The sequence below is a fragment of the Corvus moneduloides genome, chromosome 15, assembly GCF_009650955.1.
Source record: "Corvus moneduloides isolate bCorMon1 chromosome 15, bCorMon1.pri, whole genome shotgun sequence".
NCBI classification, from domain to species: domain Eukaryota; kingdom Metazoa; phylum Chordata; class Aves; order Passeriformes; family Corvidae; genus Corvus; species Corvus moneduloides.
Genome location: NC_045490.1, coordinates 1745008 through 1772636, shown reverse-complemented (window position 1 = coordinate 1772636; position 27629 = coordinate 1745008). Strand labels below are relative to the sequence as shown.

The window sequence follows — 27629 nt, the reverse complement described above, 5'->3', positions numbered from 1 at the left end:
GGGAAACTGAGGCACACACAACTGTCTTGCATCCAGAACAACCCAGCCATGGCTCTGCTCCACCCCAGCATGGTGTGGGTGAGGATGCCCTGGGCACCCACCACAGGCGCCGCACGCTCCCTGCCTCAGTTTCCCCGCTGTTGGCACAGGATCCCTGCAGAATGCTGAGCCTCCCAGCACAGCTCAGCCTCCCCGGCTGGCCCAGGAGCAGGAAGGGAAGGGAGTTGTCCTGACTCAGCCGGCAAAACCGGCACCACCTGGGAGCAGCAGCAGCCGCTGGCACCGCCCCGGGCACGGAGCAGGGAGGTGGCAGCAGTGGCAGAGCGGGGCTGCTTCCCTGCTCATTCTTCGTCTCCCTGCTCCCGGCAGGATGAGCTCCACGTGTTCGCCGCTCTCTGCAAAGCACCCAGGAGGGGAGGCCAAGCTGCCATACTCCCTTTTTTGGGGGCAGTTTTTCCCCTTCCAAGAGTCCTGGGCTGGCCCCACGCTCAGGGCTCCCTGGCAGTGCCTCCCTGCCAGGGTGTGCGGGGAAACACTGGGATATAAAGTAAGGGAGTGGTGGGTGCTGGTGTGGCACCCATGTGCCTGAAACCCTTTGGTGCTCTCAAGCCACCCCCAATTTTGCAGAAACTCGGTGGCCATAAATCCTCCTCTGTCCCCAGGACCACCTGCTTGTGCTTCCCTACTTCGTCTCCATCTTCTCCCAGAGCCAGGTATGGCCACATCCCTCAAAAAAATTTATTGGGGGTCTCTCAGAGCCTTGCTGGAGAGAACCGTGCTGGCAGCCAAACCCCATTCCCAAGAAATGGGAATTTCTTCCCATATATTTATTTATATCCACAGGCTGCAGGGAAACAGCCGTCCCTGTGCCAGGCAGGGAGGTTTGTCCCTGTGGGGTGGAGGTGGGCAGAGGGTCTGGGTGTCAGAGGATGGTTCCCCTCACTCCTAGAGGCCCTCAGAGCAGTGTTCGGCAAACCCAAAGGGATTGGGGAAGGGGCAAAACCTCCCCCTGCCCCGGGGGGGCAGTGCCAGCCCCACGGTGGCCACGCTCCCCCCGTGGCCCACAGCCACAGCCCAGTACCTCAGCACTTCGTCAACGGGCAGCAGCAATCGGCTTAAAAATAATCCCCGGCCGTGTCCTGCACTGGCCCCGGGCTCAGGGCTGCCCGGGGGGCTGGAAATGCCCCTGCCAGGGCCCACAGGGCATTTTGAGTCAGGGCTGGTGGGTGCTGCTGTGGCAGCCCTTGGATGACGCTGGCACACACGTGTCACCCCCGGCAGGGCAGCTCACTGCCCTTCTCCAAGCTCCTGGGATGGTGTGAGGGTGCCCAGGTGCCAGCCCCGCGTGCCCAGCACGCTCAGCCCTGTGGGTGTCACAGCACTGGGCCCCAGCGTGGTTGGGAGCACCCCTGGGCTGGGGAAAGGCTCTGGATTGGGGCTTTTTGCAAACACAGGTTTTCCAAGGCTCGGCAGGGCTGGGAGTGCAGCGTGCGCTCACCCACGCACCAGGGCCCATCTGCGTCCCCAGGGCTCTCCCGAGGGTCCCTGCTCCTCCCTGCTCCGCACAGCCCTTCCCGGGACCCTCCACACCCACCCCTGGCTCTGGAGAGCGGCCCCCAGCTCCCTGAGCGGCGCTGGAAACACGGGAATGGGAGCTTGGGCAGCTCCATCCAAGCAGGACGGTGTGGTTCAGGCCTGGGGTCTCCCAGCATCCCAGGGACCCAGCTCAGGAGCTGCCCCCCAAACGCAGCCCCACAGGGATGAGCGGCTCTTGCTGCTGGGATGGGATGGGGGAGAGGAACGGGGCGGCCATTGATGCCATGAAGATTTTTTGCCTTTTCTTTTATCCCCCTGTTATACCTTTTTTACAACTTCTGTATTCTCAGTGCTTTTTGCCTACATTCTTGGATTTTTTTGTCAAGCTGAGAGACTAAACATTTTAGAAGCTTCGTAGTTAGGGATCAGTGTGCCCCAGAGCCCAAGGTCCTCTCCAGAACACATTCTGTAAACCAAGATAGAACCATCCAGGGGAAGGCTCCTTGGGGAGGGGGGCTCACTTGAGCCTCTCACTGGGGAGTCTTTGATAGATCTGCTAATTAGTAACACCTATAATGTTATACCCGATCTTTGGGGTGGGCATTTTGTGGGGTACATTTTGGTGCATATGACCTGGACGTGTGCACCTAAGGATCCTTAAAATAAATCCCAAGGTAAAATCCCTTTTCCCCTTCTAACCGTGTTTGCTCTTGGTTTTAAGACCAGGAAAAGGCATCACCATGGCCCCCCAGGAGCCCTGGAGCAGGGAGCGGGGTGGCAGCCTGGCAGGGCTGTCCCTGCCCAGGGGCTCAGCTTGCCCAGCACTCGAAGCCACCCAGCCTGGGCTGGCAGTCACCACCCTGCTGAGTCAGCAGCAGGCAGGCCGCGTCCCAGCCGGGCTCGCCAGGCCTGCCCGGCGCGCCCCAGCGCCTGCGGTGCCAGAGCTGGTGCCAAACCCGGCTGCCGTGGCCAAACCCAGCTGCCGTGGCCCGGCTGGGCACAGCGGAGGTGGGTTGGGCACTGCCAGCACCCCCCTCACCAGCCCTGTGTCCCCAGCATGAGGGGTCTCGGTGGGAGCCCCCAGCACAGCTCCAGGGTGCCCAGAGCCGTGCCCAGAGCCGTGCCCAGAGCCGTGCCCAGCCCATCCCGGGGGAGGCACAGCCCTGCCCGCTCACCCCGCTCCCGAAGGCCTCCGTCAGCAGCTCCCAGCCCCAAACCTGCTCGCCCGGCCCCGCTCCCTGCCTGGGGAAGATGAACCTGCCCAGGGAGGCACAGGGCAGGTTCCCACCGCGTTTCCCTCCTTCCCGCACGCCGTGGGGCCTGGGATGAGGGCGGGTTTGGATCCTGCTGGGGCTGGCTCTGCCCTGGGAGCACGGGCTGAGCCCGGAGGGGCAGCAGCAGCTGAGGGCCCTGCTGCCCGCGGGCTGTCATCAGCCAATATTGACCCAAGGCACAGCTCCGCCTCGGCGCCATGGGCCTGGCTTCGGCCTTATCTCTCCTCCTGCCCTGGGGGAGCAGCCCAAGTCCTCCCACCGGGTTCTGAGGCTGCATTAACCCCACCCCGGGGCTGGGGATGAGCTCCTGTGCAGGGTAAACCAGCGCAGGACCATCCAGAGCAGGGCAGTGCCATGACCAAGGTGGCAGCACCCTGTGCCACGCCTAATCCTGCTCCAACAGATCCTCCCCGGGCAGCAAAAAGACACGAGCTGGCTGTGCCTGTGCTGCCAGCTGGACTTTGGTCCCTGCTCCTGGGATCCAGAGGCTGCAGCTGGCTCCCTCCATCCTCACTCGGCTGCATGGAAACAAGCAGGGCAAGCTAAACAAGCCCAGCCACAGAGATGGGAGGCAGAGCCTGCACGGGGCAGGGGCAGGGAGCTGCTGGAATGGGCCCTGTGGGATCCCCTTACAGCAGGGGCACCCCTGGGGTGTGCACAGCCCAGCCACAGCGGGGAACAGCAAGCTCACGGTGTCCCCTGCCCCAGCACTGAGTCCTTGTGGGGGTCTGCACCCGGGGCCCCCTCCCCAGCAGCTGGGCTGCCACCAGCAGCCCCGAGCCGAGCAGTTCTCGAGGCAGGAACACACACAGCGCTTGTCTCCCGTCCACCAGGGAGGATAAAACCCCATCCCGCCAGACCAGGGCTGCTCCTTCCCTCCCAGCAGCCACAACCCAGACTTTTACTGGCCTCTCCTCCTGCAAACAAGCCAGGGCTGGGCTTTCACACGGCCTTTGAGGGAGAGAGTCAGCCCCAACCTGCCCTGCACAGCTTCACACTCCAGCAGAGTCCTGGAGCTGCCGAATGCAGGCGGAGCTGCCGCAGCCCACGAGGATTTCACCTCCCGGCCTTGCCCCAGGTCTGGCAGCTCCTGAAGTGGGTCCATCCAGCCTCCGAGAACAAGGAGAAACAGAGCAACTTTGTACTTGCCCTCAATTAATGAGTGACCTATTTAGAAGAAAATCTGGGCTAAGTGGGATGAAGGAGCTGGAACCGGCTGCTTGGGGGTGGCACAAAATTGCCTGAGCCCGGCAGCTCCAGAGTCACTCGGGACAGAGCAGCCAGTTCAGAGCATTTTAAAAACTGCCCTGCAAGTTTTTATTGCCAGGGAAAGAGAAGCCCAGTCTGGGAGGAACCTCATGCTGCACATTCCTTCCTTCCTGAGCCCACCAGCCAGGGGACATTTCCAGCCAGCCCCAGGGACTCAGAGGCAGGTGGAGGGACAGGAGAGAGGCACAGGGTGGGCCAGCAGTGGCTGGGGGCTCCCAGGGCTGTCAGCTGATGAGGTGGGAGCAGTGCAGGAGGGGACCTTCCCTGGGGTGAGCAGCCAGAGCACGCGTTCTCCTGATGAAATCCTGCTGACAGCAGGAGCGGCGTGGCGGCTTTGAGAAGAAGGCGTTGGTCGTGCCCAGGGAGCACGCTGAGAGGAGAAGCGCTTATCTGACAGGACGTGCAAGTCCGAGGCGTATCTCAGCCTCCAGAGCTCTGCCTCCCGGAGCTGGCAGCCTCCCCTCCCGCTCCCGAGCCTGGGAAAGCCGCCTGTCCCAGCCCAACCCCGGCAGGAGCTGACGCTGCACCTGGAGGCCTCTCTGCAGGAAGGAGCTGGGTTGGCAGCTCGCACGCTGGAAGCCAAAAGCGCTTCCCACACAGCGCTCAGCTCTCCATCAGCAACACCTCCGTGCTCCAGCTATCAGGCAGAGCCAGGCGAGACGCCGCGGGTTTATCACGCTCCTCCTGACGGGAGCTGGAGGAAGGAGCAGCTCATTCCCTCCCCAGCTGAAAGGAAAGCGCTGTTATTTCTGGAGCTGGGCGCTGGGGACTCGGGAACTGGGTGGGTGGGTTGGAGAGGGCAGCCAAGCTGAGCAGTGCTCACCCAGCAGATGTGAAACACTTCCAATCCTTCACTGAAACTGATGTGCAGAGCACCGCTGGCACTCACCCGCACCCCAAATTGCAGCCACAGGTTATCCAGGCAGGCCCTCAGCTCAGCTGGCACTCTCCCAGAGGATGCAAGCCCTGACCTGGTCCTGCCACGCTCTGCCCGTGCTGCCAGACCACTCCTGGCTGCTACAGGAGCTGTTCAGTCACTCCAGCAGCTCCAGCACCACTCCAGCCTGGCTCCGCTGCCCCTCCAAACCCCCTCTGCACTCAAAGTGCTGCAAAAAACCTGTTCCTTAGGGGGAAAAAGATATGACAGGTCCCTGAGCAACTGTCCCGCTTGGGGCACACTCCGTGGGCTGTCACAGGCCCAGGGTGACCTCAAGGTGCTTTGTGTTCACCTGAGATCATCCACGGCGGGGTTTAGCACAATCAGGGCTCTTCCCAGAGGTGCTGGCACACAGCTGCAGGGTGAAGGACGGCCTTCCTGGAAATCCCCAGCTTTCCCACTCCCCTGGGCATGCTGGCCTGCAGGCTGGGAGCAGGCAGAGCTGTCACCAGCTCCAGTGCCACCTCCACAGCAGCTGTCCCCACACTGGGGTGCTCCCTGCTGCTCCCCCACACCAAGGTGAGGACCCAGGCAGGGCAGGGGGAGCAGAGTGCAGGTGGGGCTGAGCTCAGGGCTTTGCCAGCACTTCTGAACCCGCTCCAGAGCAGACATGCAGGTGTGCAGAGCAGGGCACACCCTGAAGTGACCAGCAGTGAGCTCCAGGGTGGCTGGAGAGCTGTGGGAGAGCTGGTGTGGAGCTGGGTCAGCCTTTAGCTCCCAGAAAGGCTCAGAGAAGGACTCCAACCCCAGCTCTGTTACCACAGCAAAAATAAAAGCAGCCATGGAGCCACAGAGTAGGCTGCCCTGACCTTCCAGAAATGGGATTTGGGCATAAACACTTCTTTCCTGGAAAGTGTATCCTGGCATTTGGGATTCCTTCCCATCCCACAAAGCTCCCCTTGCGACACCGATCCGGGAGTACCTCACATTCCTGCAGGACCTCGGCTCGGCCACGTTAACAAACATCAGCAGCTGGGAAGTTATTTAGAGCAGCAGGATTGCTCCCGGCGCTGCTTTCCTCTCCCATAACCTGCCAGAGGCCCGGCCAGCACTGGGTGACGGTGCCACGGCTCCCCAGACACACCAGATCCCCACAGGCTCCCCAGCACTCCCCAGGCAAGCCTAGGAAGGGGTTTAGGAACAGCCAAAGAGGCTTTTTGTGCCCTGCTTGTTCCAGTATCCTGAATTTAAACTTCTTCCTAGAGGTTAGAGGGAAGCTGCAGGAACGGGGTGTTTAAGAGGTGCCTTGGCCACAGGGATGCCGCAGCTCTGGGACCCTCTGGCCAGCCCCAGGGAGCCTCAGCAGCTGCCCCAGCAGCCACAATGAAAGCTGGGATCAGAAAGAAGCCACCTTGCCCAGCCACAGCCCCCTGGGCTGGGCAAGAAGCACACAGAGGGTCACCAGCATGTCCCAAACACGGGCAGGTCCCTCCGTGCCACCTGAGCTCTGCTGGGCACAGCTGTGCCCCGGCTCCAGGCAGGGGTGAAGGGCACCCAGCCCCCCTGGCACTGCCTTTGCTGTGTTTATCCGTCACCCAGCAACCTGCTGAGGAGAGGAGAGGGGCAGGAGAACGGCGCTGGCTCTGCTTTCACAGCCTGAACCCCGGGATCAGCAGGGCAGGGGGTGCCAGACTTTCCCTCAGCAGGGGACAGGGACCAGGCAGCTCCCCCGGCACTTCCCAAGGCGGGGACACAAACCAGAACGCTCCAGGAGAGAGGGACAGGCAGATGCCGGCACGATCTTGGCACTGGGATGGGGTTTGTGTCGGAGCAACTGCTTCATCCCCCTGCTCCCCACCCCGGGAAGGCCATAAACACGTGGAGCACACCCTGTGCCTCACGGGCGCCCAGGTGTTCCCCGTCACGCAGCATCAGCTCCTCCTCGGGACACGCAGGGCTGCCAGCCACAGCTGAGCCAGTCTGTCCAGTGCTGTGATCCCACCCCTCCACAGCCCCACGGCATCCTGCCCTGCCCGGAGCTGGGATTTTGGGAGACGCGGCAGGATGGGGGGACAGCCGGGTGACAAACCCCGGCAGCAGCTGCTCACTGGGGAAGGCTGAGCGCAGCCAGCTCGGCCCCCACGAGCTGTTTGCATGTTGGGAAGCAAAACCAAGCCGCTTCCAATCAGCATCTCATTCCCAAGGCCGTGCTCCATCTCCTGGGAAGTGGCTGGCAGAGCTGGCAGGCGAGGCAGCCCCATGCCCGCCTCACAACCACCTCGCTGTCCCCAAACCCCCGCCAGCACCTCGGGGAGGGGCACGATGTTAAAAGCTGTCAGGGAGAGGGAGAAAGGTCACTGAGCAGGGACTTAACACCCATTATCAGTTTATGGGATTTGTGACCAGCTTCGGGCCGGCTGGGAACGGCGTCAGCACAGCTCCAGCACAGCTCCATCTTCCCATGGCAGGGGTGCAGCTCTGGCAGGGGTTATCAATCCTCCCCAGGCTCAAACTGCACAAACCCATCGAATAAAAGCCAGCAGCAAATGCCTCCTGGGCAGCCAAAGGGAAGAATGGCCACAGCCAGGCCCTTCACTTTTTCTCCCCAAAGAAAGGGGGCTTGGGAAGGAAGGCAGGGGCTTCCAGGGTGAGTCAGGGATTTCTGGCTGTACCTGCTGTTCCATGGAGCAGGAGCTCCCCGAGGGTTGAGCGGCACGACCAGTGCCAGCCCTGAAGGGGCATTAACACCCCCAGCCACCGTGCCCACCCTCCTGGAGCTGTTCACAGGTTCTGACCCCACAGGTGACCCTGAGCACTGGCACAAACAGCCCTGGCCCAACTCCAGCCATAGAGGAGGAGGAGGAACCCAGAGCTCAGCACGAGGCAGGGCAGTGCCAGGGGGAAGCTGTCGGCACACGAGAATGATTCTATTTGCTGCCCAAGTGATTTTTCTCAGCTCAAAGGACTTGCACCAGTTTCCAGCTTCACCTCTCTGATCTCCTCCCCCACTGCTTGACTGCAGCTGCCAAGGCAGGAGAACGCTCCCTGCTCCTCTCTGCCCCAGCTGGGCAAAGTCCTGCCCACGGCTCCCACCAGATGAGGATGTGGCAGATGCCATCTGCAGAGGCCACCCAGCTTGGTCTGGCTGCTCAACATCAGAGCCAGCTGCCAGCGCCAGGCTGGTCCTGGTCCCCACTGTGCCCACTTGGTTTTGTGAAATATCCTTGCAGTCACCAGAGATAGGGTCAAGAATCTTTAATTCATCCACAGTGCTGAGCAGCAGTTAAAAAACCCACGAGAAGGAAGTGCAGCGGCTCAGGAGAATCCGACACATCAGGGCAAGCTCTGCCCAGGGCCCAGCCCTGGAGATTCCCAGTTAAACACATGATGGTCTCATCTGGAAAAATCCCAGTGCAGCTTTGGCCACAGCAACGCGAGGGACTCACCCGAGGCATGAGGAAGGGACAGGGAGGATTTGGTCCTCGTGCCCCTGCTGTGGTGGCTCGTGAAGTCCCACAAAGCTGAGTCACACAAGTTCCCTGCCCCACCTCTGCCAGGCACAGGATTGTGCCGAGTCAGGCTCCTGCCCTGGGCATTTACAGGGCTGTAAAGTGAAGGCCTGGATGGATCATGCACACAGGGGCTCTGAGTGCAGCAGGGAAGCTCACAAGCCAGTCCACCCTGTATGACAACATGTACACTCCTCCAAGGCCTCCCCACCATCTCAAATTGCTTCCACTCAAAAGAAGTTCAAAGTGTGCCACCTGCAAAACAACTCGAGGCTCGGTGTTATTTCAAGGGTGGGGACAGGGAGCAGCACGGGCAGCCAGAAGCCTTGGAGCTCTTGGGATACAACGGGGTACACAGAGCTCTGGGAGAGCTTCTCCTCCAGCCAGGCATCGATGCCTTCCTACAAACTCAGAGGGGGAAAGAAATGCAGTTAATCAGCTGTGTTTACAAAAAACAACCCTCATTATCAACAGGAACAAAAGGGGAAGGAAGGGAGAACAGTGAGGGCTGAGCATGCTCAGGTACTTCCAGGAGCAGTCCCTGATACCAACACACCAAGCTCTTCTCTGAGAAAGGAGCTACATCAACCTTCAGTAATTCATGAACACAAATATCTGGAAACCAAATCACTCCAGTCTGGTGTGAGAATATTCCTTGGCTCCTCCCGATTTCCAGCTACCAAAATCCAGCACTATCCAGTCACATCGAAGAACATCTCACATAATGTAAAAAGTCACGTTAGACATCTCAGTGTAGTGGATTTGACACCTTCAGTACTGAGCTTTGCAAAGCAGCTGAGGCCACTGTGGTGCATTTCAAGAGAGGGTGCGTTTGGAAGGGTTCATTAATGCAGCTGTGTCCCAGCACGAGTCGATCTCAGCTCCTCACAGACAGCCCTGGTCCCACCCTCCCCCGTTCCTGCTGAGCCCAAGCTAACGAGGATCACATTAAAGAGCCATTTCCACATTAGAACAGCCACGGACGCAGTCCTTCCACTCAGGCCCTATTAGGAGGGTGGGCACTTCCTCTGTGTCATCTTTCCAGAGGCATCAGGGCTCGGAGCAGACAGCTCTTCCTCCCAGCCCGCTTTTCCTTTTTGTCTGGAGCCTGCCGTGCTCACCGACGTGTGTTATGACATCAAGCTGATATGAAATCATGATGATTTCACTGCAATTAAGGCAGGAGCAGATGGGGCTGATGGAGCTGGCTAAGCAGCAAATCTTCTAAATTGGAGAACGCTGTCAAGAGAAATTAAAGCCTCGTGCAAAAAGCCAACTTGGGATGGCAGAAAAATTCCACATGGGAGGGAGCGCAGGGAGGCAGCCAGCCCAAGCTCCTGGTCAGAGCACTGAAGCACCTCAGCTCAGGAAAACCCCAGCACAAAGCAGGGACAAGTTCCCAACAAAAAACACCTGAAAAAGCTGAGAGAGAACAAGCACAACACTGCAACAGCGAGGCAACACTTGAGCTTGGAAAATAACCCCTGGAGAGACAGAATTACATAGAAATCAGCAAAAAAAAAAGTGTGTTGCACATGCTGGACAGGCTCCAGACCTACCAGAGACACATCAAGTGTTTTTAGCACAGCCAGGGGTTGTGTTTGTCACTTGTTACCAACACCACACAGAGGAGCAGCCAAGGAGTGACGCTGGTAACAAGTGAGAGCCAGAGCTGCCTCTTTTCAGAGTCTTTATGGGAGAAAAGGGCTCTCAACTGCTTCTAACAAGGAATGGCTTAAATAGGTTAAAAATAATGAAGCGGTACTCTGCACATGAGCACTCCGTGCTCCCAATTAAGCAATCCTTTAAAGGTGGCCTTAGGAAGCCTCGCAGAGTCGTTGTAAGGAGGTTAATCAATCTCTTTGAAACCCTGGATGCAGCTTAGTGAGGTGACTAAGGAGCTGTTGTCACAGCCTAATGTCATTACCCAAACTCTGGCACTTTGCAGGGAGCACGAGGCTGCAGATCTTGAGCTTTACAGCCTCTTGTCCAAATGACGATTCCTTGTCAAGGGCCTGGGACTGCTTGCAGGACTTTTGACTTTGCAGGTGAACCCCTCAACACAAAATGTTTGCAGAGCTGCAAGCAGAAGTCAGGATCCACAGGGTTTTAATCTTTCAGGTTGAAGTCTTTGTTACAAACCAAGGAGAACACACAGCAAACGGGGGTTTGGTGCCATGGGGTCACTTTAAGGAAGGTGGCATCTCATGCCCTGGCCAGCACGCCTGGCTCAGGCTGTTGATGCAAAACATTTGGCCCACACTCCTGTGCAGAATAAGTTCTATTCCCCCACATCTGCAAGGCTGACTGGGCTCCAGGCTCCTCCACAGCACCGGCAGCTCCCAGAACTACAAACCAATGCATTTTGACACCCTCAATGTGTTTACTCTCCCTTACAGAGCTCATCAAGAGCAGTTTTGTTTCTAAAACCCCCCTCAAAGTCACGAGCAAATTTAATGGACAGAGAAAATAATTTATTCTCCTGGAACCAAATGATTTTCTCCAACTTTTCAGCAAGTATCTCATGTCAAAGCATGAAAAGCGATGCCACAACAATTCCGAGCAGCCTCTCCAAGAACAGCTGCCAAGAAGGCATTTCATTGATGCTTCTTCCCCTCCTGCCAACATGTGTTGTCAGACACGTTGCCTAGACAGCAGAAATCACAGATAAGGACATCTCACAGTGCTCTAGATACCAGTTCTTACAAACAGACTGGTTTTTATAGGAGGCATTGCTTGAAAACCATCCTTATTTGGATGGGGCAATACTTGGGAGTTTGGAAAACCATCCTGGCCAGGAGCACGAGCTCCATTTCTTCTTCCACCTTGCAGGTAGCAGAGCCTGCTGTGCCTCAGGAGTTCCTGAGTGTGCACTGCTATCTCTGAAGCCCAGCAGCCTCTCTGTCCTCCCCCATTATCTATCCCAGTGTTTATTAGCACGCAGTGTTCTCCACCTAAACGTTAACATCTCAGGGCAGATCCTTCTTGGACAGAGTACAGGGCAGCCTTGATCCACATCACCATTCCAGGAGTGCACAGTGTCTTATGATCCTGAAGAAATGGTTTTCAAAAGGAAAGAAAGATCTTTTCCAACAGTAGAAAAAGATGAACTGTGAGCAGGAACTCTGCTCCATGCATGAAAACTGTGTAAAAAGCAACCATACAAACAACATTTACACAATAGGCATCTGGCAGCATTTTCAGACACTTTTTTTAATTTATTCTGACATGCTATAAAGGAATAAATTACACTGTTAAAGAATTACCAGCAATAAAAGTATTTCTTTCTTTCAGCTGGGCTAGAATAGGAGTGAGAAGGAAGACAGCCTGGGGCAGTAACCAATGTGAACTCTGCATGGTGCGAGGCTGCCCCCAAGAACAAGAGGAAATCTGGTCATATCCACTTCACAAGAACTTGAAAGAAAATGCCTTGGTTTAAAACCATCCAAATTTTTTTTCAAACCATTCCAATTTTTTCTCCAAATCAGCAATCACAAGTCAGTCCAGCCGAGGCAGGACATGGCAATGCTCGGAGGCTGCCAATCCCGGGTCTGCAAAAGATGCCATTTCATTTTAAAAAATTCCAATCTTATTATAGAGGGCTGGTCTCAAACAACAGGTTATAAAAATGCAAGACTGCCCCTTCCCCCTCAAGGAAAAAGTACAAAATTTATTTAAAAACAAAATGAGGAAGAGTTACAACACTAAATCTAAAATGATTTAGAAAGAAATATGACTTCTTTTGCTTAACAAATGGCCTTAAAACTTGGTTTAAAAACAGGGTAATGTAAATTTCTTAAACTGAATTAACAAGGCAAATTAAAAAAATCTCATTTCCTTACAGAAACAGTTTTTAGTTTTTAATGAACTTGTAAACAAAAAAGCTCCCGCTTCAAAATAAAAACAAAATCCCAGATCATATAGATGTTTACAGTGATTACATTTATCTAAGCAACTTACATACAGGTTCAGTTGTAAGATGTTAACTAAATTTCGTGACAAATATGCTGTTTTTCCTTTTATACCAAGAACATTATAGAGTTAATGCAGAGTCCTAAAGATTATCTAGTAGTCGCTAAGTTTCTCTTAAGTCTTCACTTTAGATGCTGTTATTTCTAGCACAGGTAAGCAGGCAGAGTCTTTCATATGCTTAAAAACTGGAATCTTTGGTTACTACCATGTCAGCTGGCTTGGTATGTTGCACATAGAAGCCAACAACTTTAAGAATGTTTTAAGTGTACAACTTTCAAAACCCAGGGAGGAATAACCAGAAAAGAGTGCACAATTGTGAGCATTTACAATTATCACAACTGTTGCCGAAGACTGTTCATGCCATTCTTCCAAAACAATGAGATCTCATAAGCAGTGTAGTTCAAAGTAAAAAGGTAACAAAAATTGGCATATGCACAATTTTCTCCACTTGTGTGTCAACCATTAGTTAACTTTTCCACTTGAAAAAAATGCAATAGAAAACTGGACACCATGTTTCACTATCTCAGTAATATTCACAATTACAGCTGCTACAACTCCAAGTGCAGCATCACTGACACTGCCCAGAGCCAGTTTATACTGATATTAAGTTCTTTACACCAAGGAAATGGTTGCCCACAGCCACTGGCAAGTGTATGAACTAAAATTTCTAGGATTTGGGGAGTGACAAGTCCTGCTCCGATCTGCTCTGCTTTGTCCCATCCTCGTCATGCTCAGAAACCTGCAAGATAAACACAAGGGCAACTTACTGATACGGGATGGAAACGAGCAACAGCCTTCACAGGAGGAGAATTAAACAGCAGTTATGGTCATTCAAAGGGGAAAATGCTGCTCCATCTGGGAATTGCAGAGCTCCTGGTGTCCATTTCCAAAGGCAACCAGCATCTGCCACAACTCTGGAGCTCACACACCTCTCACTCACACCTACTGCTGCACTGGAAAACAGCCTTAATGCACCAGCTGGATCCACATTCCTCCAGCAGGAATTCAGCCCAACAGTCTGAAAACAAGCTGTGTTATTGCCACTAGGAAACAGGATGTAATTTCATAGGATTGTTTTCTACTTGTCTGCAGTGGCTCATGTTTATATCCCTGAATGTCAGGCTGTCATCTGACTGCAGGGTGCTCTCCAGAGACGCAGTACAGCAGTGTCACACGGACACAGGGAAGGCAGGGAAGAACTCACCTTACAGTAACTGCTGGCACTACAAACCCACAGCAGCACGCTCTGGGCAGCCACAACACACGGCAGAAGCTGTGACGGTGACCTGGGAAGCAGCACACCTCTGTCTTTGCAAGGACAGTGCTGACTCACATGACAGGGGAGGTGGTGCACACACAGCAGTTCTTTTAATGTTCAGTATTCCAAATGACATTGAGGGATAGGCAGAGGACAGGAATATACACAAATCTCCAAGAACCAGTTACTGCAGCTAAGCCAGCCCTCCCTCCTGCTCCTGTCTGGTGACTCAGGTGGCAGGGCTGTGCTGTACAGAGCTAACAGGAGCCTCGAGCAAAGATGGCTTTGCCAAGCGAGTTTCCGCTCAGGATGCCCTCCAGCCAGGATGGTTCTGGCCATGGGTGGATTCAGCAGAGCAACAGCCCCGAGTTTTTGCAACAGAAATCTCTTCTCAGTGAAATACAGACAGAGCTGACCTCAGCTATAGCTTGTGCTGTCATCCAGAGAGAAGCAAGTGCAAACAAGTCTTACTGGTCTGACATTCTGTCCAAAATGTATCTGGAGAGCACCCAGAAAATGGCTTTAACTCTTCCAGAACTAGCTCCAGGTAATTTCAAAGAGGTTCAATAACTTGGTTCAAACCCAGTCTTAAAGCACTGAAGGACAATTCTCTTTATCCAGCACTGGTCATATTAAAGAAATCCTGCACCAGAATCAAGACAGCCATAGCACTGGAGTGCAAATTCCCACAGAAAGCCCTGTGATTCCTGAGTTCCCTAATCCTTACTTGATGCACACAACACAAAGTTATGCTGTTTTTCCATTTAGTGTGTTCAGCAGAGAACACTGATTCATCATTTGAACCACTTTCTCCATCAAAGCAGCCAAACAGAGTCAACAAAGGAGAGTGTGGAAAGAAATAGATCAACTCATTGCTTCAGAAGTCTGAATATTTCACAAGAAATGGGAGCCTGAACCTGAGGGCAAAGGACATCCTAACAAATGATCTGCTGCTATGAGAACTCCTCAAACCCAAGGTAAAATGGGCAGGAGAATGTCCAGCTACGGCTACAGAGAGAACAGGGAACTGGATTCAACTCAAAATGTCCCTTGGAAGTCCTGTTGAGACACAGCCCAACCACAGCTGTCAAATGAGATGGAGATACTCAGAGCACACAGAGCACTGCTGGTATGAGGAACGTGCTGCAGAGTTCACTCTTCCCCAGATCTTCACTCCATACAGGGCCAAACCATCACTCCTTGTCCCTCTGAGGTGTCACCCAAACCTCTGAAAACCTCTCTGCTATGTGAGGGACCCTCAAATTGCTTTATTATAACCATGGCTGCAGATCTGATTGACAGGGGAGCAGCAACTGTAGTGTCACTCCCTAAAAACCTCCTCAACTGGAAACGCTCAAACTTTGTGTATTCTCCATTTCTCCAGACAAGCAGTGAGAAGTATTCAGTTGTCAATAATTCTAATTCTCAAGCAGAGAAGTCTCAGTCTGTTCTGAGCAATCCTGCCACCACCACAGGCATCCAGCAAGTATTAATGGACCTGCTGACAGCCTCGCAGAATCTCCACTGCCAGGAATTAAAAACACCTCTCCCAAACTGAGCTGGTAGACTTTATCCTGCAGATTGACTGCTTCAGTCACTTTTATGACTGAGGGAATCTGAGTGTAAGCACAGTTACAAATCACACCTGAACAACTGCTGCTCTGGCAAAAGAGAGCGAGCCCAACTTCCCAGAGTCAGCAGAGCTCTGTCTGTTGGAACAGTTCACCTCTCCCAAGTTCCAAACCAGCTGAGCTGGCTGTTACAAAAGACACTGCACAGAGTTCCAGAGAGGGGCAGGGGAAAAAAATTGAAGAGAAAAAAGGCCATGGACACAGAACAGGTTATTCTGGAACCAAGCAGAATATTTAGCCTGGATAAACCCTAGGATTCAGTGTTAGGATTTAACATGGATCTGTGTTAAGGAAGTCAGGAATATCTGTAAATGAGCACACTGGATAAACAATCGGAGTCTGTACTTCTCGGGACCACCCTGCCCAGATGCACATCTTCAGCAGGACTTTATGAACAACTGCACCTGTACATTGCAATTTGCAGACTCTTGTTGAATGGATATGGTTACCAGAGGGGTAACATTGATACCCTGAAGCCTTTTAAGCCACTTCCACATAGGCTTTGCTACAGCAACTACAGAAGAATTTAACTGAAGTCCAGAAAAAAACCCCAGGTATTTCATCCTCTCCAATGTGACAGAGCATCCAGGCCATCCAGTCTCCTCCTTCAGCTTAGCTGGGTTCAAAAAAGTCTTCATTACTAGGCAAAATTCCCCACAAAAAGACATGTAGGATTTTAGGAATCTGGAAATGTTTACTTTGATGAAGAGATGAATCCTCTGAAGTCTTCTGATGCTTTAATGCTTGATGGATCCAAAGGACACAAGCCTTTCTTGGTGATGGGGAGGGAAGAGGAGTCATTCCTCAAAAAACCCCCATGAAATTGTGCTAAACAGTCAGGAATTTCAGCTCAGCTATAGCAGTGGGTCTCTACCAAAGGACAGGTGATCAGCAGGGATGTCCATCAGTGAACAGAAATGGTCCAAGGCTCCCTGGCAAAGCTTCCCCGCTTCTCGTGCCTGTCAGTGAGCTCAGCTCTGCTCTCTGGCACTGAAGCATCACCTCAAGGTGCAGGCAGATAATCATTTAAACGACCTTTTCTTTCTTTACACACAGCACTTGGTCAGAGACTGTCTGAGCCAGGACAGCAGCACATTAAACCTCAGAACACTTCAGCAAAACTGCTTCACCAGCTCACAACCTGATTTTCAGGGCAGGTTCCACTTACAGATCATCACCTCCTGCAAGCCCTTCGCTTTGAGCATGAGCTGTTGTGAGGAATGTGCATTTTTGCTCAAATTATCTTCTCCTGCTCCAACAGCCAACCTCTCCACACTCCAAATTGGGCTGGGTTCTGAACTTCAATCAGAGTTTCCTCTCTATTTCAGGAAGCAATCCAAGCCCAGGTGCTTAATCACCCAGTCTGCTACTGGGGTTACAGCTGAAGGAACTGGTTTCCAGCCTCTGTCAGATCCAGCCACACAAGCTGCACTCTTTATGCCAAAAATCTGACACTGAATGGCATTTGTGAAATTTACTTTTTTTTTCAAGAACCACTTCAATCTTGGGAAAAGCAGCAGGTATTTTACTACTTCATTTGTTCTGGATGAAATGTGTTTTTTGATAGCAATTCTGACTAAAGACACCTGGTAAGGTTTGAATGCTGCCACAATATGTGAAGAACAATGTCTGACAAGTTTATTGGAAACACTTCTGCATTTCTTCGATTTCCAGGATTGTCATGTTAGCCAAGTATACAATTTTATACATATAAAAATGATAGACAAGAGGTACTGAAGAGCAGCAGTGCCTCAGTACAGAATTTAAACCTTGCTTCTCTATTCTCAGTCACACAATCTCATTAGTTTCAATTTTATCCACAGCTCAGCTTGAGGAATTGGTTTCATGGCAAGACTGGCTCTCAAATGCACAGATGGGGCAGTTTCATCCTAGGGACTTACCAGACTCAAACCAGGACATTTACATCACAAAAAAAAAAAAAAGTATTTTAAAAGCTTCTGGACCATGTGAAAAAAAAAAAAATATATGTCTTTTCAGAACTCAGTTTTCAGTTATTACACAATTACATTTGAACATGTCACAACATTTCCCTTTGAAACCATAACCTAGAAACATCAAAAAAATCATCAGGAAACCTGAAGCCCCACCCCTGAGCACCCAGATACTTCAGAAAATTGTGAGTTGGCAATCCACAGCAGTTTGGGGTTACTGCTCGATTTAGGCAAGGCATTTTGAGCTCACTGGTCCCTTCCTTGAACTGTGGACCAAATGTCTCAATGTAAACCCACTGGAGGAAGCCAGAGCATTCACAATTTTCTCTTCCCAGTGTTTGAGGCACACAGAACAGAACAGAAGCAAACCCACGGCACTGTACCAGCTGCCACAGAGCAGAACCCAAAGTCTCTAGATCCTTGCCTAGTCAATGAGAATTATCCCTTAAGAAGTGTTAGGTCTAGGATTTTGGATTGCATTATATATTTATACATATATAAGGACATATATATGTATATATATAAATCAAAATGAATAAAAATGTCACATTCCCAACACCAAGTCAGTTTCTTGTTTTTGGAAAGTGGTTAATGCGGGAGCAAAAGATGCAGTGGTTAAAAATGACCCAACATCCCCAGAAGAAATGATATGAATAACAAGGACATTTTGGAATAAAGTTAGTAGTCAAATTCTCCAAGGACGTCTTTTGGTTTTGCTTTTGAATTTAAGAGCCAAATGTAGTTTTTAAACCACCTCCTTGATCTAACACTTGGAATTGCCGCCGTTGTCCAAATTCGTGGAATTTTTGTTTTTCCTGTAACGTCACTTGGTTCTTGGCTACTAACCTTTCATGTTACTCTTGGATTTGTCAGTTTGCTTGCCTGTGGGGGTTTGGGCCTGCTGCCCCTGCCCACTGGAAGAGGCTGCCTGTTGTGCTGCTTTCTGCTTTAACATTGTCCAGTCAAATGTGTAGTCATACTGGTGGTTCAAGGTCCTGCAAAAGAGGGAAATATTCTGCTGTAACACATCAGAGCTGACACCAAGCCCTGTCTGAAATCCCAGAACCAGGGGATAGCTCCTTCTGTAAGCTGCTTTAGAGATTATGAATGGTATAGAAATGCTAAGTATTACTAACTGCAAGGGATTCTTGCAGCAAGCCCAAATACCAGCCAGCAGCATTTACTCACTGCTTACACAAAGGTCTGCACTTGTGGAAGCAGCACTTCCTCCCAGCCCAGCTCGCCCACTGTCTGCACTGAGCTTCTGAGCTTTTTTTTTAACACAGATATAATTTCAAGGAGAGACTGCAGTATTGTACATCATTGAATAGGAATTCTTTGGATTCCAGAAACCTGGGGGGAGACTTGAGAGATCAGAACCAGCCCTTCTTTTGACAGGTGCTGTTCACTGCACAAGGTGGAATTTATGTTCCAGTTGCTCTAACAAGCTCAATGAAGCAGCACTATTCTCCTCCACTGAAATTTCTCTCCTGGGAACCACTGCTGGGCCCATCACCAATTCCCAAACATAAAAAGCTTCAAAGACTTCTACCAAGGGGTCAATTTCTTAAGGTACTTGCAACAGAACCTGAAGCATGGGCTCAACCCTGTGGTCACACCACACAGTGCAAAAACAAGAGAATCTTTTCCCTTTATGTTTAACATTGAACAATAATTTTCAGGTCCTTTAACAGCTTTTGAAGCTCTGAAATGAAAGGAAGTCCCAGAAGAACTCCCTACACCACACACATAGGAGCTGCTCTCCGCAGTGCCAGTCCCACAGAGCAGTTCCCAACTGGATCCCTGAGAAGTTTCTGTACTTTTCCACTTGGAGACTGACCTGAAAAGAATACGGAATAATTGCCTCAGATACATGTAATCTGGTGCCTCTTCAAAGCGCAGGCCACGACAGTAGTTCAGATACATGGCAAATTCTGCAGGGAACCCCTGTAAATCAACAGTGTTAATCAAGCCATGGCTTGCAGCAAAAACCTTCTAATAAAGGCAAAAACATGTACACCTGTCTGTAACAGCAGAGACAAACTGCTTGAAGATTTGTAAATTAATTCCACTTTGCCCCTAGTTGTTAATTTATTCTGTATTTCAGCATGTGGATTTAATCAGGTACACATTCCTTCCCCAGAGTTGCTACCTCGTGTATGGTTTGCAGTCGGAAGCTCTCTGCTACCAGAACCTTCAACATATAACTTACTTATGAAGTACTTTTTTCATCTTAATTAAACCTTCTTCTTATTCACTACGTCTCTAAAATAAGTGGTTAATTGTCTATTAAGAGATCCATTCTCGTTTCCTTGATAATCTACTTGAACATAGTAGACACAAGGTCAGTTAACAGTATTAAGTGTGAAAAATAAGAAAACCTCCTTCAAAGATTTGCTGCTTTACGTTTTTAAACATTTAATGCCGTATTAAGGCCTACCTGTAATAGGTAACAGCACACAGAGCAGTGCTGTAAAAAAATCACAGGGTGGAACATCCCTGCAAGTGTTCAAGGCCACATTGGATGGAGCTCTGAGCAACCTGGACTAGGGGAAGGTGTCCTTGTCCACAGCAGGGGGTTGGAACTGGGTGATTTTTAAGGTCCCTTCCAACCCAAACCATTCCCTGATTCTCTGAACAGTTCAACAGTTTGGGAGATGCTGTAGGACTCAGGTGACAGAGATGTGCAGGACTAGAGAGAGCAATCCTTGGTGCTGCTGTCTGAGGTGCAAAAACCCCCCTGTGTTCTCCAGGATCTTAGTTAAGAAGCACGTGGCTGCCACAGTGCAAGAAAATCCTGAAAACCCTAAGGAAAACTTTGGAAAAACAAAGATCATTTGCATCCAACTCCACTACAGCCAGGACTTGAGTTAGGGCAGACAATATGAACCCTCTGGAAGAGGCAGAAGGTGGATGTGGGCAAGCCAGACAGCTCCACCTTGGTTAATTATTTACTTCTGATGTAAAACTTGCACTGTAAAAGTTGAAGAACTGAACAAGCCTCACCTAAGAGGGCTCTGAGCTTGCACAGCCAACAGTCAGCAAGACCTGAATGGTGGTGGCATGACCTTTGCCAAGGAACAGCAGCAAATGCTGTCCTGTTACACACATTCCCAGTCTTGCTGGGTGGCCAAACACAAGGCACTCAGTGCCTGCCAAAGCAGTATTATTCAGCAGCAACTGCCATGTGAGGCTATTTAATATATTGGCTCTGGTTTAAAAAAAAACCAAACAAAAACAAACCAACAAATAAAACAAACAAGACAAGAATTTCCATTTCACAGTATGACATCATTTGGAAACTCTTACCTTACACAAAACCTCAACAGGAGTGGACATTTTCTTTTCACTAATCTTTTCATACTTTTGCTTCTTTGTTGCAGCCTGTGGAACATGTAGGTCACAATATAAGAGATATTGTGCAACACTGGATTAACAAGGACAGCAGCAAAGAAAAAAAAATGACAAAAATCCTTTGGTCAACCGTAAGTATTTTACGTGAAATCTCCAAGTCCCACACACTTATTGCAAAGAGAATGAAGGTCAATCTGGTATTAAGATTTGGACACAGTTTAATACCATTTGTCGCAGTCTAATGCTTCCATCACATGGCACAACTCATGTAGTTCTAGCTGCTGCTTTTGTCCATTAACCACACCAGACTTGCAGCTACATTTGCCAAAGTTGTATTAATTCCCACTCAGTGCCTCATTCAGGGCTGCCTGGTGGTTCAGCACCCTTTGCATTCATTTGCAGCTGAAGAGTTCCAGTGTCCCACAAGCTGCTGCCTTTTTAGCAACTGTGCAGCTGCAACACCAGTGGAATTACACAACTCTCACACCGAGGAAGAAAAACAATTAAAACATGAAAATCAATCACTGGAGTCTATATAAGCGAAATAAGAAATGTCTGCCACGTTTGTAGCTGGCTCCCATACATGGAAATCCTGAACAAGCCTGTTGCAGTTAATAATTATTCAGTTGTGCCATAACCTAGACTGAAGATACCACTGAGGCTGAACTTGCCAGGCAAGAGATTATTTCCATGCTCTCTCTAGCAATTCAAAAAGCCACTAACAATGTTATTTTCTATTTCCCAAAGGGGCCTCAGCCTGCAACAGGACAATAACTGGCAAAGATGATGTCAGCTATTGTTTAGCATAAATTTTAAGACGGTCCAACAATGCACATTTTGCCTGCTGCGTAAGAGGCAGAATCCACAGTCTATAAATATCAAGCTTTGCGAAAAGCTGCTTTGTACGACTGAGGCTAAACATTATATAAACCCACCTAGCAGGCAGAAGCATGATAACCAAACATGAAAAAAACCATTAAAAGGGTGGGGGAGGGGGAAAAAAAGCACCATAACCTACCTTTAATCCTTGCCAAGGCAGACTGGTTCTGTTAAAGTACATCAATACATAGCCTAGAGACTCCATGTCATCCCGACGACTGCAGGAAGAAAAACACAAGGAATTACAAATTCTGGCATTCCTTACTTTACTCCATAGTGCAAGCATTCAAAAATTTAAATTAAAAATATAATTAAGGAATAAACCCTAAGATAGGAAGAGGTCCTATTCATTTTTTAAGCAAATATACTCTGTAGGTATTGTGTGTTCTAAGTTTCCATCTGCAGTTTGATTTGGGAAACAAAACTTTGGAAAATGAAAAAAAGAAAAAGAAACACAAAATGTCTTTCCTGCCTTCCTAAGTATCTTGTGTAGAAACTAAAGATTTTCCTGTAGGAACCACGGAATGCATTGTAAGAGAGAACGAGGTTAATGAGGTCAATAAGGCTGTTAACATCATGTAAGTAAAATTTTTCCCTGAACCTTGGCTCAGTCTGGGATCAATCCTGACCATCTGGCCCCTAAAGGCCATTGCTCCTTTCTTCCTTCCCCTTCTGGCAAAAACCCCTGAGCTGTCTCTGATTTTAAAAGACAGCAATATTTATAAAAGTGCATTCATCAGTCTGAGAGGTGCTGCTGCCTTCTTCCCACAAGTCTGTTCCAAGGCAGCTGGAGAACTCCAAAGTGATCCAGCCACGGACTTCACCAAGAACTTGCACAGAAACTCTCACGCAAAAGGCTTCAAATGTTTTCTGCCCTGCACATGTTCCACATCCCCACTCTGGCCACATGAACACCACTGTACTTTGCTCACAGCTTTCCTGACTACCAAGACCAGCACAGTTCACTGCAGTGGGAAACACACTCCAGGATTTTTTTTCCTCTTGGCAAAGTTGCCTCTTCCCAGCTGTGGTAAAATCAGATTTTTTTCCTCTGACTGCCCCTGTGCAGCTGACATCTATTTAATACGAGGCAGAAAAAGAATTTCTTTTTCTCCTCCCTGCTCCCTTATGGGGAAAACATGGTGGGTTTTGCTGCTGCTCTGCCACCCAGAAAAGGATTTAAAGGCTGGCAGGACAGAGCCTACACCTACTACCCCAACAAGGGATCAAAAGGCTGAAAGTGGTATTGCAAACAGGATCACACACAAAGGTGAGGGTAAAACAGCTCCCTAGAAGTGGGAACAGGCTGTAACCTGATCTATCTGCAGATCTTGGTACGAGAAGAAAGAAGTTGGTGATTTTTGTGCTATAGCCAAGCCAACATAACCAGAACAGCCTGGCACCCCCTCAGCTCAGGGGCCAGCTCTCTTTCTTTGTTTCCCTTTGGGGAACAAACAAAAAGCTGTCCCAGGAGAAAATCAGCTTGGCTCCCTAAAGCTTTTAGCACAAGGCCAGAAAAGCACTGCCGTGCCCAGGGAAGAGAGGATTGGCTCCCTCCCTCCCCTCAGCAGCACTACCTCTGAGATCATCTCAGCTGCAACACGAAACCACAGACAAAGGGATGAAAAATGATACTGAGCTCACAAATTCCAGCCTGCAAAACTTGCTAATTCTATTAGAACGGCAGATTTTAATCACCAACCGCATTCAGTGAACCTGTATAGGGCCAAATTATGTTTTCTGAGAAGACAATGATAAATTCAGAAGCAATAAAGGGATTAAGAGTTTGCATCCCCCATCCAGCTCATTGTTTTAATGTTTAATGTCCTGATCTTGTAGTAGGAAACATTTAGTTCTGTAAATCTGTAACAGGTACATTACGTTTGAGAATATGTTGATAAAAGTAGTTTTCAGGATTTGGAAAACAGGACAATCCTCTTCATTATTAAAACAAATAACATTGCAAACAGCTCCTTGAGCACAGCTGTCATTACCTACAGGAAAACATGTTCTGTAACAGTTAACAGGACTAGAGGTTGAAATATTCTGCCATAAGCTCCAGAACTGGTTTCTCTTGGTTACAGGAGTGCATTACTTCTTTGCCTCACTGCTGGCCTGACCTAGACAGTTTAGCAGCTCTTAGCAAGCACCAACCTACATTTCTAATTATATCAGAATTCCCATTACCAGCAGATATGGCATAAAATCCAACTAAATTCAATTTATGGTGTCCACCTAAATTCAAAAGCAACATCCTTTGCAGATCCCTCCTTCACTCTCAGGTGAAACAGAACTGCTTGGAATCTATGAAATGCACTTATTTCAGAAGTGACACCTGTCATTTACCTCCCTGAGCCACGTGCCAAGCTGACTTAAATAACGACTCTGACAGGCAATAAAATACCCTTAAAGAACCTTAAGGAAATTAAAGTAAAAAAGGCAACATGGAGCATTTTAAAGCACCATTTGGGGGTTACATGTTCTGTTGAAGCTGACCACTAGAAATTCTGTCATTCTCATCTTGATTCAAAGGTCAGAGCCACAGACATTCCTGGAAGCTTTAACTATCCAAGAGAGGTGAAGCCACACTCTTGCAGTTATCCATTACAATATTTAGGCACAGGTGTAAGGAAGAGAAGAGAGGCATTCCTTGACATCCCAAGAGTACCTAACACTTCCAAACAACCTCAAGTGCTCTCTCCACTGGACCAATGCTAGGATTCCGTAGGAACAAAATGCCTTTGATCCAGATGATAAAAATGTGTTTGTTGATTAAGCAAAGCTCAAATGTATACATATATCCACACGTGTGTACATACCTACAGACATGACTACACCAGAAACTAAAATACAGTGTGAGTGATGATATTTTAAGTCTTGCTTGCAGGCAAAAGGAGAAATAATAGTTTACTAACTTGAAGAGAGTGAGAAAACAGGACAGACACCAGCTTTAGAACTGCTTACAGAAAGGCCTCTCAAGCCAGTCAGCAGTGATGCCAACAGGTACCAACACATCAGCAAAGTGCACCATTTTATGTGTGAAGGGCCTCTGACAGACCCACATCAAAGTACGGCTTAGCCTTTAAAAAGCCAAAATAATATGCAGAACATCCACCTGATGTCTGCAAGACACACAGTCTCTTCGAGAAGCAAATTAGGTGCTTGGATTTTTCCCCCTATCCTTGCACAGGCAGCCCAAAGGAAGAATACTTGCAAAGGGATGGATACACTTTTCATGTAAAATGAGTTCAGACTCTTCAGAAGTTTACAAAGATCACGCTGCACCTTCCAGAATGTTGCACTCACCTCTGCTCAATGCCAAGATGTGCATTGATGCTGGCATACCGAGCTGTGCCAGTGAGATTTTTGTCTTCTCTGTATGGTATGTGTTGCCTTGTCCTGTTGTCCCGGTACTTTTTGGCCAAACCAAAGTCAATAAGGAATAACTTCAAGAAAAATGAAAATAGGTTAGATTCCTATACAATTCCCAAAATTCCCAACTTCTTTCACTAGGCATTAGCTATGTTTTAAGACACCCAGACAATGTAACAGCCTACAGTTAAAAGAAGCAAAGTAACAGTGCGGAGGCGCAACCAGCTTTAACTAGTCAGTTAAAAACTTAATGGTGAATTAGTTCAAGCCTTTCCTCAATCCCCTGGAATAAGATTAGATGGTGCTACTCAGCATCTGTAGCTTAGTTCTATGCTATTTTCTATCACTATTGTAGACTGATGACTGTAGTGCACAGTTGAGGGAGGAAGATGTGTGAAAGCACATCCCAAACCCCACTGGCACCGGAGCAGGTCACACACACGGAGTTAATGGCAGCTTAATACACACGAGGCACATCCTGCAACCTCCTGTCTAAAAGAACAGTGGCCATTCTGCAGAGCACAAGGCCAAAACCTTCCCCAGTAAACAAGACAGCTTGCTCCTGGCTCATTTTAAGGCTCCCAGAACACTGTCACAGCAGCAGGACAAACTCGCTGGTTTTAACACAGCCAGGAAGCTGAAGCCAAGGAACGGGATCCAATCTGGGTTTCTAATAACCAAGCTTGCCCAATGATTTGGTATTTAGCAACCTGAGTGTGTGGTAATTAGTGTGTGGTAATCACTGTGCTGCCAGCCAGCCCACCTACAAAGGGTAATCCAGGCTGTACCTTCTTGGACAAGATTTCAGGACTAGGCAAAAAAAGCCGAGGCAGAAAGAAGTACATAAGGAACCTTTCAAATTCTAGCATTCAGACTTCAAGCTACAAATCCTGATTCCAACACTGGATTAATGCTACAGGATCAAGGACTGCAATCTCTACAGACTGATCAGTGCTGCAAAGGTAACTTGGGTGGGGGAAGAACGTGATGGAAAGAAGATATTGAAAGTTTGATCAAGTCTCACTAAAAACCAACTTAGTATCACCTTAAAGCTGATTCCAGAACTGAAGATACATCTTTAAAAGCAAACTGGAGACTGAAATACATCCAAGGCTGAAAGGAGGGGTCACTGGCACACTGAAAGTGCTGTGAATGAGGAAGTTCAACTCAACGTGAAGTATCCAAGATACTGAAAGTTTCTGAAGTGCACAGTAGCTATGGTTTAGAGTTCTGGTGCAAGAAGATTTATCAACTGCAGTAGCCTAGACAGGAAAAAGCAAAGCTAGAAACCTCTTGGTGTCAGAGCAGAAAACCTGGGGTTGAAGTCTTGCCATGATTTATATGCAAACACAAGGATCTGCAGTTCCACATTTGCTGTTCCAGTGAAAGTCACCCTGAAAGCCCAGAATGCTTGGAGCAAGGGGACATAAATCCAACTACAGTGCTCAGACAGCTCAGCAAGGTGTGGGTCTGGGCTGTGCTGCACCCACTACAGGCAGCCACTCAGTGAGCATGGCTATGCTCCCTAGCTACCAGGAAATCATCTGGTATGCCGGAAATATTTGATATTGAACCCCAAAGCAGACAGTAGAAAGTTTTACACAATTCCTATGCTGCAACTTTCCTAGAAGCAAAGCATGAGCTCAAATGCAATCCCTCATTTTCTGCTTTGGTCCACAACACAGACCTGTAACTGGATATTATTTTCCAGCACCAGCTTCCCTGGAGAAGTTTACTCTGTTCCCTAGCTTAGGATCAGTCTGTATTTCCCTGTGGATGGGTGGAAGGCAAAGGAGTGAGTCCCTCCTGGAAAGAATTAAGCTGGGAGACACAGCCCAACTTGGATGAGCACAGAACGTCCCAATGCCAGCCCTCAGGAACACATTCCCAGATAACCTCACACCACCTTCATTCTGTTTGTTGCACTATCAGCAGGAAACTGGAGAAGTAGGGCACGATTTTTGCCAAGAGCAACTAGAGAAGTAGATCAAAGTCTGTGCCTCTGGTAAGAAAGTTTCAGAAGCAGACAACAGAAGCCTGTCAGCTTGTGTACAGCAGGAATCCGCCTGGGATTTAATCCATGGAGACTACTGGGGAAAGCTGTGGACCAATGGCCAAGCTCCTGAGCAGTGATTCATATTCAGCAATTTCCAGCTGTCCTGCTACCAACTGGCAACTGTCTTCCTCTCTCTGCAATTCATCTTCTCTTCAAGAGTCAGAAATACATTATACACTACAAGATAAGCTCCTGCTTCTCCAAGACACAGCTTGTTGGAGTAATTTCAGTTTTTAAGCACAATGGATGAAAATATTAAGTCTTCATTACACATTTGGGGTGATTTTGAACAAAAACTGCACAGGGAGGAGTCTGGCTGAAGTGATAACAGAACTTCTCCACATGCATCCATAGAAACTGCAGGAACCCTTCAGGAAGGCAAGCAGGAGCCCTGCTATTTCATGTCTATCCTTCGCCACATCTTTAGGAGATTGCCTTTTGAGTTGAACGACTGAAAATAAAGCCTGCACCTGAAATCAAGCACGTACATTTAGCCCTATCAAAGTTTAGAAATAATTCCACAATTTAAACAAGCGCCACAGGGAAACATCTTAGTAATGTTACATGTTTGCCAAGTATGTCTGAATAATGCCAACATAAGAGGTGCTTTTGCAAGGTCTACATTCTCCAGAAAAACGAAATAAAAAACAAAAAATAAACCAAACCAAACCAAAAAAAAAAAAAAAAAAA

The 27629-nt window shown here is 49.2% G+C and overlaps 1 protein-coding gene across 5 annotated transcripts in view; it reads right to left on the bottom strand.

The window, feature by feature from the left end:
* Positions 1-11637: 11637 nt before the first annotated feature.
* The window catches only part of CSNK1A1 (casein kinase 1 alpha 1), a 32560-nt gene continuing 16568 nt past the window's right edge, over positions 11638-27629 (bottom strand). For 2 of the 5 annotated variants that reach the window (XM_032124559.1, XM_032124562.1), the window contains 6 exons: positions 24818-24957; positions 21651-21729; positions 20588-20662; positions 19119-19225; positions 18125-18273; positions 11638-13176 (listed from right to left, as the gene is read on the bottom strand). In XM_032124559.1, coding sequence (XP_031980450.1) covers positions 13169-13176; positions 18125-18273; positions 19119-19225; positions 20588-20662; positions 21651-21729; positions 24818-24957 — 558 coding nt within the window. In that variant the 3' untranslated portion in view covers positions 11638-13168. Of the gene's footprint in view, positions 13177-18119; positions 18274-19118; positions 19226-20587; positions 20663-21650; positions 21730-24817; positions 24958-27629 lie in introns of those variants that run through there. The other 3 variants (XM_032124561.1, XM_032124563.1, XM_032124560.1) reach the window with 2 other exon arrangements.